This window comes from Tenrec ecaudatus, chromosome 13 (assembly GCF_050624435.1).
Source record: "Tenrec ecaudatus isolate mTenEca1 chromosome 13, mTenEca1.hap1, whole genome shotgun sequence".
NCBI classification, from domain to species: domain Eukaryota; kingdom Metazoa; phylum Chordata; class Mammalia; order Afrosoricida; family Tenrecidae; genus Tenrec; species Tenrec ecaudatus.
Genome location: NC_134542.1, coordinates 113,729,921 through 113,745,072, shown reverse-complemented (window position 1 = coordinate 113,745,072; position 15,152 = coordinate 113,729,921). Strand labels below are relative to the sequence as shown.

The 15,152-nt window shown below is 39.2% G+C and overlaps 1 protein-coding gene across 2 annotated transcripts in view; it reads left to right on the top strand.

Annotated features, from left to right (window-relative positions):
• Nucleotides 1-15,152, top strand: part of THSD7B (thrombospondin type 1 domain containing 7B) — a 1,078,590-nt gene that overhangs the window by 754,031 nt on the left and 309,407 nt on the right. For both annotated transcript variants that reach the window (XM_075530023.1, XM_075530024.1), the window contains exon 14: nt 4,740-5,003. In XM_075530023.1, the coding sequence (XP_075386138.1) occupies nt 4,740-5,003 (264 nt within the window). The remainder of the gene's footprint in view (nt 1-4,739; nt 5,004-15,152) is intronic.

The window sequence follows — 15,152 nt, the reverse complement described above, 5'->3', positions numbered from 1 at the left end:
TCAGTTGCTTGAGGACCATGGTCAGGAGCCTGGGCTTCATTATTAACTCTTGAGAAGTTACTAAAGAGTTCTGTGTCTACAAGTGATGTGATCAGCTTTATGTCTTTGGATGTTGTTTCTGACTGCAGTGTGAAGAATAGAATAGACAGGGTGAGGTATGGGGGGGGGGGAATCTCAATTCAAGAGGTAGTAAAATCTAAACTGTAGACTTCTAGGATGAAGATCTAAATGCGGTGAATACCACTTGGAATGGAATCAAATGGACTGGTTCAAGAGGAATTTGGGAATTTGAAATGACATATGCTGCAATGCACAAGGGTCAGCAGTTTGAAATAACCAGCCACACTGTGGTAGAAAACTGAGGCTTTCTACTTTTTGAAAGGTTATAATCTTGGACACTTCTAGAGGCAGTTCGACCCTGTCATGTAAGTTCACTGTGCGTTGGCATCAACTCCTTGGAGCTATGATGCAAGCAGAATAGTGGAAATCATCTGAGTGTGACTTACCAACTTGTCCATGTAAATGGCATTGAGAAGTAGAGAGAGAGAGAAAGAGAGATATTGTGATGAAAATGAGTTTGACCTTTCCCAGACTGAGTTCTGATCATAGTTTAGGTGTATATTTCTAGTCTGTTGGTCAGAAGCATTGGCACGTGAATTGGGCTGAAGATAATAATTTGCTATTTAAATTATATAGATGAGTGGTAATTGAAAATCTTGGTGCCAGTGAGACTTCATGATCAGAAGAGAGAAGACCGAGAGTAGCAAACACTCCATAGAGCCTGGTGAGATAAGAGAGGATGATAGGATCTCTGTGAGTCAGAATTGACTTGATGGATATGAATGACTGAGAGGGATAAGAATCCACCAAATAAATACATCAATTAATAAGATGTAGCCAGGGAAGTGAACTGGGTATGCTGTAGGAGTTAGAGAACAACAATAACAACAAATTTCAATATTGCAAAAATTATGGATAGCATTGAAACACTGTCCGATACTGAACACCTCAGGAATATCAACAGAAAATTGACTATGGGCCACTATACCTGGAATGACAGATGAAAGAGCCATAGCATTGAATCCCTCGTTCAAAAGGACATTTCAAGCTAGATCATGAAGCACAATGCTGCCTGTGGGAGGATAATATCTATCCCTTACAAGGAAATCCCATCCATGCAGCTGTCATTCAAGTTTATGCAAAGAAAATGGTGAAGAAATTGAACTTTACCATATATTCCACCTGTAATTGATCACACCTGCAATCAATGCGCATTGATTGATAATTATTGGTGATTGGAATGCAAAAGTTGAAAACCAGGAAGAAGGGATAGTAGTTATAAAAGGTAGCATTGATGATGATGATAAAAGGTAGCGACTGTCCTTGTGGACTTCTCCATATGGAATAAAGAGAAGCCAAATCGACTACAAGTGTGGGAAGAAGCCAAGGAGAAGCTGAGTACCAGCTGCTAAAACCAGGCCAGGGACCCACTGTGAACATTGCTCACCTGCAAATCCAGGTAGAAGCGGGAGAAAATAAATAAAACAAGTGCACCAGAGCCAAAATGCAGAGTTGGGTGTATCCAACTTGAATTTCTAAACTCTCTCAAGAACAGATTAGATGTAATGAACAGTCAAGACAGGAGGTCTGATGAACTGTGGGAGGACATCAAGAACATCATCCATGAAGAAAACAAAACACCATTAAAAAGACAGGAAAGAAATGAACCACCAAAGTGGGAGTCAGAAGAGCCCCTGAAACTTGCTCTTGATCGTAGCGTAGCTGAGGGATGCGAGTGGCTATACTTGGGGCTGGGACCCTAAAAGCCCGCAGTGCGAAGCAGCAACTGCTTCCTTGGGAGGAAGATAGGCTTTCTACCCCTGTCAAGAATTACAGTCTTGGGTTTCACAGGGGCAGTTCCATCCTGCCAACAGGGTCAAAATCAACTTGGTGGCAATGAGTTTGTGGGGTTTTGTTTTGTTTTGAGCTAAGACAAATAGAAGAAATTATGAAGTCAAAGAGTTGAACATAAAATTTCAAAGGGAAGACAAGAAAGATGCTTAGTGAAATAGAGAAAATGTGGTAAAGTTGAATCAAGTTACAGGCTAACTCAGAATCCACTAAAATAATAAATACATATTCACAGCTGTGAAAAATTATCTTGCATTGCCATTACTCAAAATTGGAATCTCATTTAAAATTCCATCAATTGTGTGGTGAGGTACAGTCATTCTAGAGTAATTAAGTCCAAAGGGTTTCTGAAAATGGAAGTAATCGTTTTCTCTCTGATTAAAACATGCAACATTATTTGATCATTCATTTCCAGATATTGATGTCAGAAAATTTCAGCTACCTTAAAGCAATATTTGAAATGAATTGATCTTGGTCAACTGTGGCTCAGTGACCCACTCCTACCCCCGCCCATTATATTTGATTTCAATTTGCTTCTTGAATAAAACTTGTTAAATAAATCATTTTGTTTCAGTTAACTTCCAGACTGCAAACTGGGTTCTGTGGATCACTGAGATCCATAGGAATTTCTTTTTTTATTTTTAATCATTTTATTAGGGGCTCATACAACTCTTTTTACAATCCGTAAATACATCATTTGTGTCCAGCCTCTTCATACATATGTTGTCATCATCATTCTCAAAACACCTGCTTTCTACTTGAGATCTTGGTATCAGCTCCTCATTTTTCCCCTCCCTCCCTGCTTCCCCTCCTCCTGAACTCTTGATAATTTATAAATAATTATTATTTTATCATATCTTACACCATCCGACGTCTCCCTCACCCAGTTCTCCGCTATCGTTCCTCCAGGGAGGAGGTTACGTATAGACCTTGTCATCTGTTTCCCCTTTCTCCCTCACCTTCCCTCCACATTTCCAATATTGTCACTCACCACTGTTCCTGAGGGGCTCATCTGTCCTGGATTCCCCATATTTCCAGTTCCTCTCCATGCCAGTGTGCATCTCCCGGTCCAGCCAGTTATGTAAGGTAGAATTGGGATCATGATAGTGCAGGGGAGGAAGCATACAAGAACTAGAAGGAAATTGTATGTTTCATTGTTGCTACACTGCACTGACTGGTTTGTCACCTCCTCACAGCTCTTCTGAAAGGGGATGTCCAATTTCCCCCAGATGTGCCCGGGGTCCCCACTCTGCACTCCTCCTCATTCACAATGCTATGATTTTTTTTTTTTTTTGGTCTTTGATGCCTGATACCTGATCCCTTCGATGCCTTGTCATCTCACAGGCTGCTGTGAATGTGGGCTTTGTTCTTTTTCAGTTAGATGGCCCCTTGTTTATCTTCCAGCCTATGGGACCCCAGATTCTATATATTATGACAAATGGGCACCATCAGCTTTCTTCACCGCACTTGCCCATGCACCCGCTTTGTCTTCAGCGTTCACACCTGGCTAGGCTGGTGTGCTTCTTCTTTGTGGGCTTTGTTGTTTCTTAGGTAGATGGCCGCCTGATTGTCTTCAAGCCCTTAAGACCCCTGATGCTATATCATTTGATAGTCGGGCACCATCAGTTTTGTTCTCAACTTTTGCTTATGCACCCACTTTGTCCTCAGCAATCAAGTCGGGACAGGCCAGTGTGCTTCTTCCATGAGGGTTTTGTTGTCTCTCAGCTAGATGGCAGGTTGTTTATCTTCGGGTCTTTAAGACTTCAGGTGCTATATCTCTTGATAGCTGGGCACCATCAGCTTTCTTCACCGCATTTGCCTGTGCACCCATTGTCATCAGTGATCATGCCAGGCAGGTGAGCATCCCAGACTGCCAAATTGTTAGAACAAAGTGTTCCTGTGTTGAGGGAGTACTTGAGCCAGGGGCCCACTGTCCATCTGTTTCCGTAATGCTAAACCTATAAGTATATGTGCATAGATCTATTCCCCCCTTGTCATATATAAATATATTTACATCTTTATATGTCTGTATTTAAATCTCTATGACTACCCTTTGCCTCCTACTTCTTTCCTCTTTTTCTTTGTATGTTCTTCATGTCCTGCTATCTTGTTCTGCCTTCCTTTGGATTTTAGGAATTCCTCTCAGTTACATTACCCTTGATCAGCCCTCCCAGACATCCCACCCCCTCCTTGAGACTGATTTTCAGATCCATAAGAATTTCATTGGATGATTTTTCAGAAGTTGCTAGCCCTGTTTTCTAGTTTGTCTTACTCTAGAAGCACCTCTTAAAACTGTTAACATAATAGCAACACACACATGGAATGATAAACTGATAGTGACTATGCCTATGTATAAAGTTCATTGGCAAGGAGTTGAACTTGAGTCTTCTGCAGAGAAGACAAATATTTTACTAGTGAATTGCCATTATCTCCCTTGAATAAAAAATTACTTGACCAAAAGATTACTATTTAATATGTTTTTGTTTTGCTTCATTGCCAACCCATAATTTTGAGAGGAATGGATACTAAAGAATACATTTTCACTGAAAGATGCTTCCAATGGCCAAGAGTTCACCTCCATGGCATAAACAAACAAATAAATAAATAGATGAGAGAGAGAGAGAGAGAGAGAGAGAGAGAGAGAGAGAGAGAGAGAGAGAAGGTGATAATGAGAAATTTTTGAAAAATCATAGAGAAGCTAGAGAGAGGAAGAGACAACTTCATTTCACTTAAAGTTTAATATTCTGTGAACCTGCAGTTACAGAAATGCAATTTTCAGCAAAATAGTAGATATAAAAGTAATACGTCTGTGTCTCTTATTGAAACAGGGAAAAGCAGGAAGAAGGAGAGATGCCAGGATGAGGACACATACCCACTTGTTGAAACAGAGCCATGTCCCTGTGATGTATTTATACCCCAACCTTATGGAAACTGGTCAGCCTGCATTCTTCCGGAGGGCAGAAAGGAGTCCCATCGAGGATTGATGGTACCAGGGGACACCAAGGAATGTGGAGAAGGTGTGCGATTCCGAGCCATAGCCTGCTCAGATAAAAATGGAAGACCCGTGGACCTTGCCCGCTGTGACAGCTCTGGTAAGGAGATGAAGGATGGGAAACTGAGGAGAATGTTCTTGTATAGACTCATAAAATTTTCCAAGATCTAGGATTGTAGCTTTCCTCTTTAAGAGTGGTTTTAATCCTCCTCTGCCAATAATAGTGTAACACCCTGCCTTTCATAAAACAGAGCCTTATGGAGTGAATACACGCAAACATCAACAATCGCTGGCAATGATTTGGATCCTAGACTAGAAAGATAGCTCACCAACAAATCTCACTATATCTCTAACCTTTGTTTATTGGGTTTTTTGAATATTGACAGAGAGTAAAGGAACTCTATACCATTTAGAAAGCCAAAACTCAAAGCTATTAAGCATATTTCATGGTGTTCTTTGTGACCCTGAGATTTTACGCACACACAAAACATCAAACCCTGATTAACTTCTAATATAAGTGACAGTATATCAATTTCAAATGTTTTACAATGCTAGACATACACACACCTAAATTAATATAGTAAAACAGTAGAAAAGAAGCTAACCATCAACTGGAGAGGCTGGAGAGATCTTAATTGTAGAGAAAGCCCTATTTTTAAACCTTCAGGCTGTTAAATGTTTCCCAGTTAGTTCCTCCTCAATTAGTTCCTGTGTACAATACAACCCAATACTGCGGGGTCCTGTGACATCCTCACAACCATGGCTCTGCTTGGCCATGGCACAACATTGAGCATAGCTCAATATGCTGGAGTCTCTTGTTGCAGCCATTGTGTCAGTTCATTTCCCTGGGGGTCTTATTCTTCTACCCTCACCCTCTACATTTTCAAACACGATTCCCATCTCCAGGGCCTGCTTTCTTCTTCTGGCAGGTTCAAATTAACTGAGCCACTGTCGCCATCTTCTGAGCCTCTACTTCTTTCTAGACAGATTGACTAATTCTTAAGGTAGTACATAAAGCACTATTAAAGCTTCTATGGGAAAAGCATTGAATGATGCCAGATACATCAAAAGAAGATGGAAAAATATACAGAATCATTGTACCAAATATCTCATCTATCTATCTATCTATCTATCTATCTATCTATCTATCTATCTATCTATCTATTTATCTATCTAGAATTCAGTAGGTAGTATATAAGAACCAATGATACTGAAGGAGGTTTAAGCTACACTGAAAACTTTAGCTAAAAACAAGGATCCAGAAACTGATGGAATAACCATTGCAGTATTTCAAAAGGCTGATGGAGTCCTGGAAGAACTGACTTCTTTCTGCCAGAAAAGTTGGAAGTCGGCTACATGGTCAACTGACTGGAACAGATACATGGCTGTACCCATTCCAAAGAAAGGTGACCTGACAGGATGATCAAGTTATGGAGCATTGTCATTTCTATCACATGCAAGTAAAGTTTGCTGGGGGTCTTTGAAACACAGTTGCAGCAGTACATTAACAGGAAGTTACCAGAGGTTCAGGCCAATCAGAAGAGGGCATGGAACACGAAAATCATTTCTGATGTCTTATAGATCTTAGCTGAAAGCAGAGAATGCCCGAAAGATGTTTACTTATGTTTTACTGACTGTACCAAGGCATTCGACTTTGTAGATTACAATAACCTATAGATAACCTTGAGAACAATGGGAATTCCAGAACACTTCTTGGTGCCCATGCAAAACTTGTACAAGTGTCAAGAAGTGGTTGTGCAAACAGAACAAGGGGATGCTGCATGGCTTAAAATCAGGAACGGTGTGCATCAGCATCGTATCTCCTACCATACTTAGTCAATCTGGGTGCTGAGAAAATGTGGTAATCAAAGAAGCCGGATTCCACGAAGAAGAATGTGGCATTCAGGTTGCAGGAAGACTTGTTAACAATATTTGATATATATGCCTATCTTGCTATGGCTTGATATTTGGTGCATATTATTATCTCTACAGATCTATCTAGATAAGATAGACTGGATGAACAGTCTGGAGGAGAAAACAAGATCAATGGTTCCAGGGGGACATGGGAGAGGGGGAGGCAGGGATAAGGAGGTGGTGCTGACCAACCCAGGGACAGGGGAGGAATAAGTGATCCAAAATTAGTGGCAAGGAGGGTGTGAGAGGCCTGGTAGTGATTCAGCAAGGGCAAGGTAACTAAGAGAAATTACTAAAACCCAAATGAAGACTGATCATGATAGTGGGACAAGAGGAAAGTAATTGGAAATAGAAGAAAAAACTAGGTGACAAAGGGTATTTAGAGGTCTAAACACTGGAATGTACATATGTAAATATGTTTATATAAGAGTGTGGGGAAACAGATCAAAGTGCATATATTTATAAGTTTACTATTAAGGCAGAAGATGGACATTGAGACTCCACTCAAGTACTTACTCAATGCAAGAACACGTTGTTCTATTAAATTGACATTCCAGGATGCACACCTTCCTGACACGATTGCTGAAGAAAAATGTGTGCATAAGCAAATGTGGTGAAGAAACCTGACAGTGCCTGGCTATCAAAAGATATAATGTCTGGGGTCTTAAAGGCTTTAAGGTAAACAAGCGGCCATCTAGCTGAGAAGCATCAAAGCTCGCATGGAAGAAGCACACCAGCCTGTCTGACCACGAGGTGTAGAAGGAACCAGTTATCAGACATCAAAGAACTAAAAATCCTATCATTGGGTGCCCAACTTCCCAATACGATCACTGAAGACAAACATTTGCATAAGCAAATGTGGTGAAGAAAGCAAATGGTGCCTGGCTATCAAAAGATAGAGTGTCTGGGGTCTTAAAGGCTTGAAGATAAACAAGTGGCCATCTAGTTCAGTAGTGACAAAGCCCACATGGAAGAAACATACCAGCGTGTGTGACCATGAGCTGTCAAAGGAATCAGGTATTAAGCATAAAGGAACAAAAAATTATATCATTGTAAATGTGGGTGGGTACAGAGTGGAGACTAAAAATCCATCAGTAGCCAACCAGACACCCCTTTACTGAAGGGTTGTGGGGAGGAGATGAGCCAGTCAGGGTTCAGGGTAGCAATGATGAAACATATAACTTTACCCTAGTTCTTAAACTTCACCCACCCCACCCCACCCACTATCATCATCCTAATTCTATTTTACCAATCTGGCTAGACCAGAGGATGTACATTGGTACATATAGCAAATAGAAACAGAGGGAATCCAGGACAGATGACTCCTTCAGGACCAGTGGTGAGAGTGGTGATGCCTGGAGGGTGGAGGGAATGTTGGGTAGAAAAGGGGAACTGATTACAAGAATCTACGTATAGTCTCCTCTCAGGGGTAGGGACAGCAGAGAAGAGGGCAGGAGGAGATGTTGGACAGTGTAACATATGTCAAAATAATAACAATTTATGAATTATGAAGGGTTGATGAGGTAGGGGGGAGTGAGGAGGCTGGGGAAAATAAATGTGCAGCCGATATTAAGTGCTGAAGTAGAAGGCAAATGTTTTGAGAATGATGATGACAACAAATATACATATGTCCTTGACACAATGGATGTATGTACGAATTGTCATAAGAAATATATGAGCCCCCAATAAAATTATTTTAAAAAAACAGTATTCAATATACAAATGACACGACCTTACTTGTTGAAAATGATGAGGACTTGAAGCACTTGCTGCTGATGAAGATCAAGGACTGCAGCCTTCTGTACAGATCACAACTCAATGTAAAGAAGACCAAAATCCTCACAACTGAATCAATAGATAATATCATGATAAAGAGAAAAGATTGAAGTTGTCCAGGATTTGGCTTAGATCCACAATCAGCACTTAAGTAAGGAGCAATCAAGAGATCAAAGAACACACTGAATTGGATAAATCTGCTGCTCAAGACCTCTTTAGATTATCGGAAAGCAAAGATGTTACTTGGAGGACTAAGATAGCCCGGACCCAAGCCATGGTATTTTCCATTGCCTCATATGCATATGAAAGCTGGGGATTAAATAAGTACAAATGAAGAAGAATTGTTGTATTTAAGTTGTAGTGCTGGTGAAGAACATTGAAAATACCACGAACCGCCAAAATACAAACATATCTGTCTTGGAAATAGCACAGGAAGAGTACTCCTTAGAGGCAAGAATGGCGAGACATCATCTACATACTTTGGACATGTTGTCAAGAGAAACCAGTCCCCAGAGAAGTACATCACGTGTGAGAGAGGGCCAATGAAAACGTGGAAGGCCTCGAGGAGATGAACTGACACAATTGGGGCAACAGTGGGCCCAAGCATTAGGATAGTCATGAAGACGTGGTTGACTGGGTAATGTTTTGTTGTTGTGCATGGGCTTGCGGGGGTGGAACCAAGTAATAGGCACCTAATAGCAACAACAGCACATGGTAGCCCATGGTATATTCAGTAGTGTTTGCTTACACCAGAAAGCAAAAGTATCTATTTTTCTGTCCTCTTTATTCAATTCCCAGCTAACTTCTGCAAATGCCAGGACTCAGGCCAGGCCCACCTTTGTTGTCAAAGCAGCATTTTGCTTTGTGGCACATTAAAGAGGTCTTTTGCAGTAAATTTGTGTTCAAGTTCACCATTTTATTTCTTGAGCACTGCTTTCATGTTCATGTAAATAAGCCTTATTTGGGAGAATTTCAGAGATGAGTTAATGTGGGAAAAATGAATAAAGATTACTTCTGCTGAGGTCAAGGTTGATGGAGAAGGCTGACTAAAGATTTATGGATTTCCTGTCACACTTCTCTATTTTTATTACCGTTTAAATAAAAATAAAACAGAATTTATAGGGGAACACCAAAGGAGAGAATCTGTGTTTAACTGCAAAAACCCAGAAATTAAGTGGATTTTCATTTTAGTCAATAAGATGTGTATTAATAAACTTGCTCTGTAATAAGATGGCTAAGTGCATTGGGCTATAATGATGTCTTTTTTACTAACAATTGTATGGTTTTGCTTTTGTTTAATATATACTCATTCAACATATTATGTGATTTGAGGCTGAATAATTTTAGTTTAATGCCTTCAGTGCCATTGTTGGGCTATATCTGTTGACGAGGACTAAGACTAGGAGGGAGACAAGGATTGTTTGCAGTGAGTTGACTTTCAAAAACCTTACACAAGCAAATAGTGGGGCCGTTTTAAAGAAAATAATGCTGAATAGTGACTCTGGTCTTAGTTTCACGGCTTTTGAAAAATTTTCACATTGTTTAACTTATTCACTTACTTAATCAAAATTTATCCAATGAACATCTGTTCTTTTTTATAATTTGATCTATATTTATGAGGAAATCAGGAATTATAAAGTTTGTTGTCCAATGAGAAGACAGAAATTTAAAAATTTTTTAAATTGCATTTTAAAATTAGTTCTTGGTATACGGAGAAAATACATAGGTATATTTTAGAGGAGACCTCATTATGAACTCACTATTAAAACATGAGCTGTGAAGTGGGAGGAGACAGACTCCTAGAGATAACACTGTATAATGTATAGCTGCAGGACAATTATGTGCAGAGGATGTGAGGGAGAAAAGAATTAGATTCCCATAGGATGTAGACAAGAAGAGAAAAGATGCCTTGGGACTTGACTATAGGAAGCAGGAGGAAATTGAGAAAAAGCTAAAGAAGTTGGTGGAATTCTGAGGGCAAGGTGTGGATTTGTGTGATCCTGAGCATATAGTAGCTTTATCTGAGACATGAGGAATGGGAAATGTGATTCAAATTGGAATTTTTCAAAGGTTCTTTTTGTCTACTGTGTTTAGAATGACTTACATGGGGCAAAGACCCCATTCAACTATTATAGTAATCCAAGACAGACATGATTGTAGGTTGGATAGACCACATTGGATATTATTTGGATATAAAATTGACAAGATTATTCTAAATGATAGGCATCCTTTCTGTATAGTAGCTACTATTCACCTTTAATTTTTCATGGGTATGTCCTTTTCTTTGTTTAGAAAATAACCATTTCAGGAAAGAAAGGAAAATATCTTCAAGGAGGAAGGGACACTGATAAGCAAACCAGTTTACAGAGCCACCATGAAAACCATTTGGAAGTTTGGAACATTTTCACCAAATGAAAACATTCCTTTCATGAATATGTGCCATAGACCCAATGTTTTAAAGTAATGTTTGTGTTAGAATATCCTTATAATATATTTTATTACCTATGCCACAGTTATGGGTATGAAACACAAGAGTCTATTGGCAACAATTAATATTAAATAATTATATACACATGTGGACACACACATATATAGAGGAGAGTGCTTCAAAAAGTTAGCTGTAGATAAATTCCAGTATCTTTTAACCTAATATGTTCATTAACTTCTTCTAAGCCCCTCATATATAGCTATGATTTAACTCACTATTAAAAATCCCATGAGGTTCATAGACAAATTGAGGTAAAAATAAGTGATATTCACTTTGCTCTCTGTCAGTGTGGCTCTACATGGATTTGGTTCTTCTCACAAATAAACATGCTTTCCCTTTTACACACTTTCCCGGGCTCTCTCTGTCATCTTATTAGTGACACAATGGGACTTTCCACGATGATGTCAGGGAGAATTCCAACTGAACATCATGCTTTCTTGCTGTGTCAGGCTGGATTCTGTACAGAAGCAAAGCAGTAATATATCTATGTATATGTGTAGGGAGATTCGGGCCAGAAGGGGCTCCCACAGTGGTAGAAATGGGTCAGTCCAGTTCGGTTCAACCCAATGTGCCAGATAGTGAGTGTCAGGCCCTTCTGACTCATGTCGCTGCAGGGCAAATGAAAGGCCAAACTATATTCCATGGGGAAAAGAGAGGCTCCTCACCAAAACATGCTAGCAAAATTGGATTTTCAATTGCAGAAGAATGAAATATATCATCATATATCACCTATACACACAAAAGAACTCAAGATTGATCAAAGATCTAAATGTAAATCCTAGAATTATAAAGATCTTTAATGAGAAAAAAGGGACTTACTTAGAGGCCTGTCCATTCTTCAACATGGCATGGGCGATCTGAAGGCAGAAAACCAACTTGAGGGGCTAGTCACCCCCACCTGATCATAAAATGTCCTCTCTTCTAAGTATGGTCTTGTTTTGCTATAACTTTTCGATTAGTTTAAGTTGTCCGGTTAGTTAAGTGATGTTGGGCCTCTTTTATTTTGATGTATTCATTTACTGCTGTCCTTTTTCTCATCTGACCACTTCCATGGTGAGCAGTGAATTCCCATGGAAAGTCACGATCAGGTTATGTTGGTGGGTAAACTAGAGAACAACAGTTACATTTTTAGACAAACAAAAAAACACTTAGTATATTTTTATAGATCCCCATCACCACCCAAGTGGGAGAGTGCGTCCTGTGTTATGTTATTAATCATGCCTTTTGAGTTTAATTTATTTTCTCTTTTTAGTGATCCAGGGTTTGTGATTTAGGCTACATGAAATTTAGATTTTATCTTGGAAGGTGTATAGCATATTTCCTAGATCACTTCAGGAGGATTAAATTGAAACTCTACTAAAATGAACCAGGCTTTACCTTAAACACACTCGTTACCAATTGAGGAGACTTAAATACTCCCTTGGATTCACACTGAAGCACCCTAGTGTGGCCACAAGCACATGATGGCTATCCCAAAGTCACGGAACCTAAAGTCCTTAGACATTGTTTAAAGTTCTATTGTGTTGAGGTTGCCTGATGATTGGTAACTGTGTTAGTCCAGGTAGACTAGAGAAACAAATCCAGGGAGACTTATGTGTGTAAGAGAGAACTTTATATTGAAGAGCAATTGTACATCAAGAAAACATCCAACCCCAGTCCATATCAAATCCATAAGAGTAGTATTACCCCATATGTAGATACCAGTCCATAAATTCCTCTTTAGACTTTGCCATGCAATGATGCCAAATGCAGGAAGATCACGTCAGTGGGTGGAAAGTCTTGTGCATCCAGTCAGTGGTAGTAGAAGCATCTTAGCACAGGTGTGGATCTTCATGTGGCTTTTCCACCTTCAGACCTCTAGTGTGGCTCCGTGTGTCTTGTCAGCAGGAAAGACAGAGCAGATAGTGAGTGTGTCCCGCCTCCAGCGGGCTATTTATCTTCATAGCACTTCAAAAGTCATTAAACTATGACCTGATTGACAGGCTAAACTCCACCCCATCACTCTTTATAGTCTCAAGTTGGCACCAGATTATGTAATGACCACAGCAATTTAGGCCCATTAGATATTTTCAACCTCTTGTCATATTATTTGCTTATCATTATTTGGCTTAGGTTCTACAGGATAATAAATTTTGCCTTAGTCATGAGGATTATTGAATTTATTGCATTATGTCTATCCTTCATTGTCTTCAGCAACATTCTGTCCCTTAAGTTTTGTTACTTTGTTTAAGTGAACTTTTACATGTATTCTAGCCTAAATGGTTTCCTTGTCTCAGAAGTATTTTAAATCTATAAATTATCAAATGTTCTATGGAAGTTGCTTATAAGAAGAGTATTTGTTAGGGAGCTAATATGTTTCCTCTGAAGTGGACCATAAATCTATAAACCAGAAATTTGTAAATAAATGTTGAGTTTACTCCTTAAAGCCTGAAACCTAATCTGGAGAACAATTAATTTTTTTTAATGTGGTCTTGCTCAGTACTAACTTTGTGAGATGATCACTGAAGATATATTAAAATATGATGAAATGTGATGGTTCCCTGTTGTCTAACATAATAGTGCCCAGTATCTTAAAAATTTGTCTTAAACATAAATGGCAAAATGAATGGCAATGGTAGCCCCAAATTCAATTGCATGGTCTATCCATAGACTTATTCATTCCCTGGTGAATCTCCCATGCCCATGGAATCAGACTATTATCAGCCCTACTATCAAACAAAGAGTATATTTTGGCAGCTATATTTAGGCTAAGATATAACGCCTTGTCATTTGGTCTCCCTCTGGACCAAATGTGAATTTATTTGAAATTTTCAAAATTTTATTCATATTCATTTAATGAATTCTTTGTTTTATATGCCATTGCTGCTGCATTCTAATTTGCTTTTTGCCCTTTTTTGCATGTTTTTTTCTGTATAGGAAAACTGAACTGGGTGCATTATTAAGACAGTTGTAGGACTGGATTAATGATTGCCTGGAACATAGGAGGGAAAGAGGGGAAATAGGGTGTCAACATCAATGGGTACAAGAAGGTTCCAATGTTGATTGTATCAGTGATTTCACAATGATTCTTGATATGATTGAGCAAGGGAATTGTATGATATGTCGATTATAGCTCAATAAAATCATTTTAAAGCAAAATATGGCCAATTAAGAAAGAGGGTTTGCTAGCACATGAAGATGAAGTACGTCAGCCTGAATGTGATCAGAAGATTTTAAATAAAATCCATGATCAGAAGAAGGGATTATATTAGGGTTTAGTATAATGAGCACCAAGTTTGCAGAAGGCTAAGACCTACAGTGAAGGCTATGTTCATTTTTGAGTCTCTATGAATTCAGCCTCCAATGCGTTACCATGTAAGTGGCAATGCAGAGTCTTGCCTTCATGCAGCATGCATTAGAAAGTGGATTACTACCACTACCATAGCAAGTCCAGGGCATGAGTCACTTTTCTATGAAAATCATTGTTTTTCTACTCTTGAGAATATAGCCTAAAACAATAGGTTTAGGACCCCTTTACAAAGGCAGTCAGGATATTACTCATGATCTAGACAGATCACAGCACACAAAGTTCTATAAAAAGCACACCCATGCAATTCCCTAAGGACTAGATTGCCTTTCCCTGGGAGAAACTTTTCTCCTTGTGAGAAAAATTTGACAGACTGTTCATGTAAAGCAGGGGTTCTCAACCTTTGGGTCGCGACCCATTTGGGGGATGGAATGACCCTTTCATAGGGGTCTCCCGAATCATAACAGTAGCAAAATAACAGTTATGAAATAGCAACGAAAATAATTTTAAAGTTGGGGGTCACCACAACCTGAGGAACTGTATTAAAGGGTCGCAGCATCAGGAAGGTTGAGAACCACTGAAATTATAAAGGTTTGCTGCTTTGGGAACCCTATTGAGCAATTTTCCTCTGTCCTGTAGGACCTTAATGAGTCGGAATTGATTTCATAGCAGTGCGTTTTGTTATGTTTGTTTAATGAAATGGAGAATTCAATGTGATCCAATACTGAGTCACATTGGAATCTCTCTCTTGGTGCCTAATCAATATAGGAACTTGTCCATCTGAG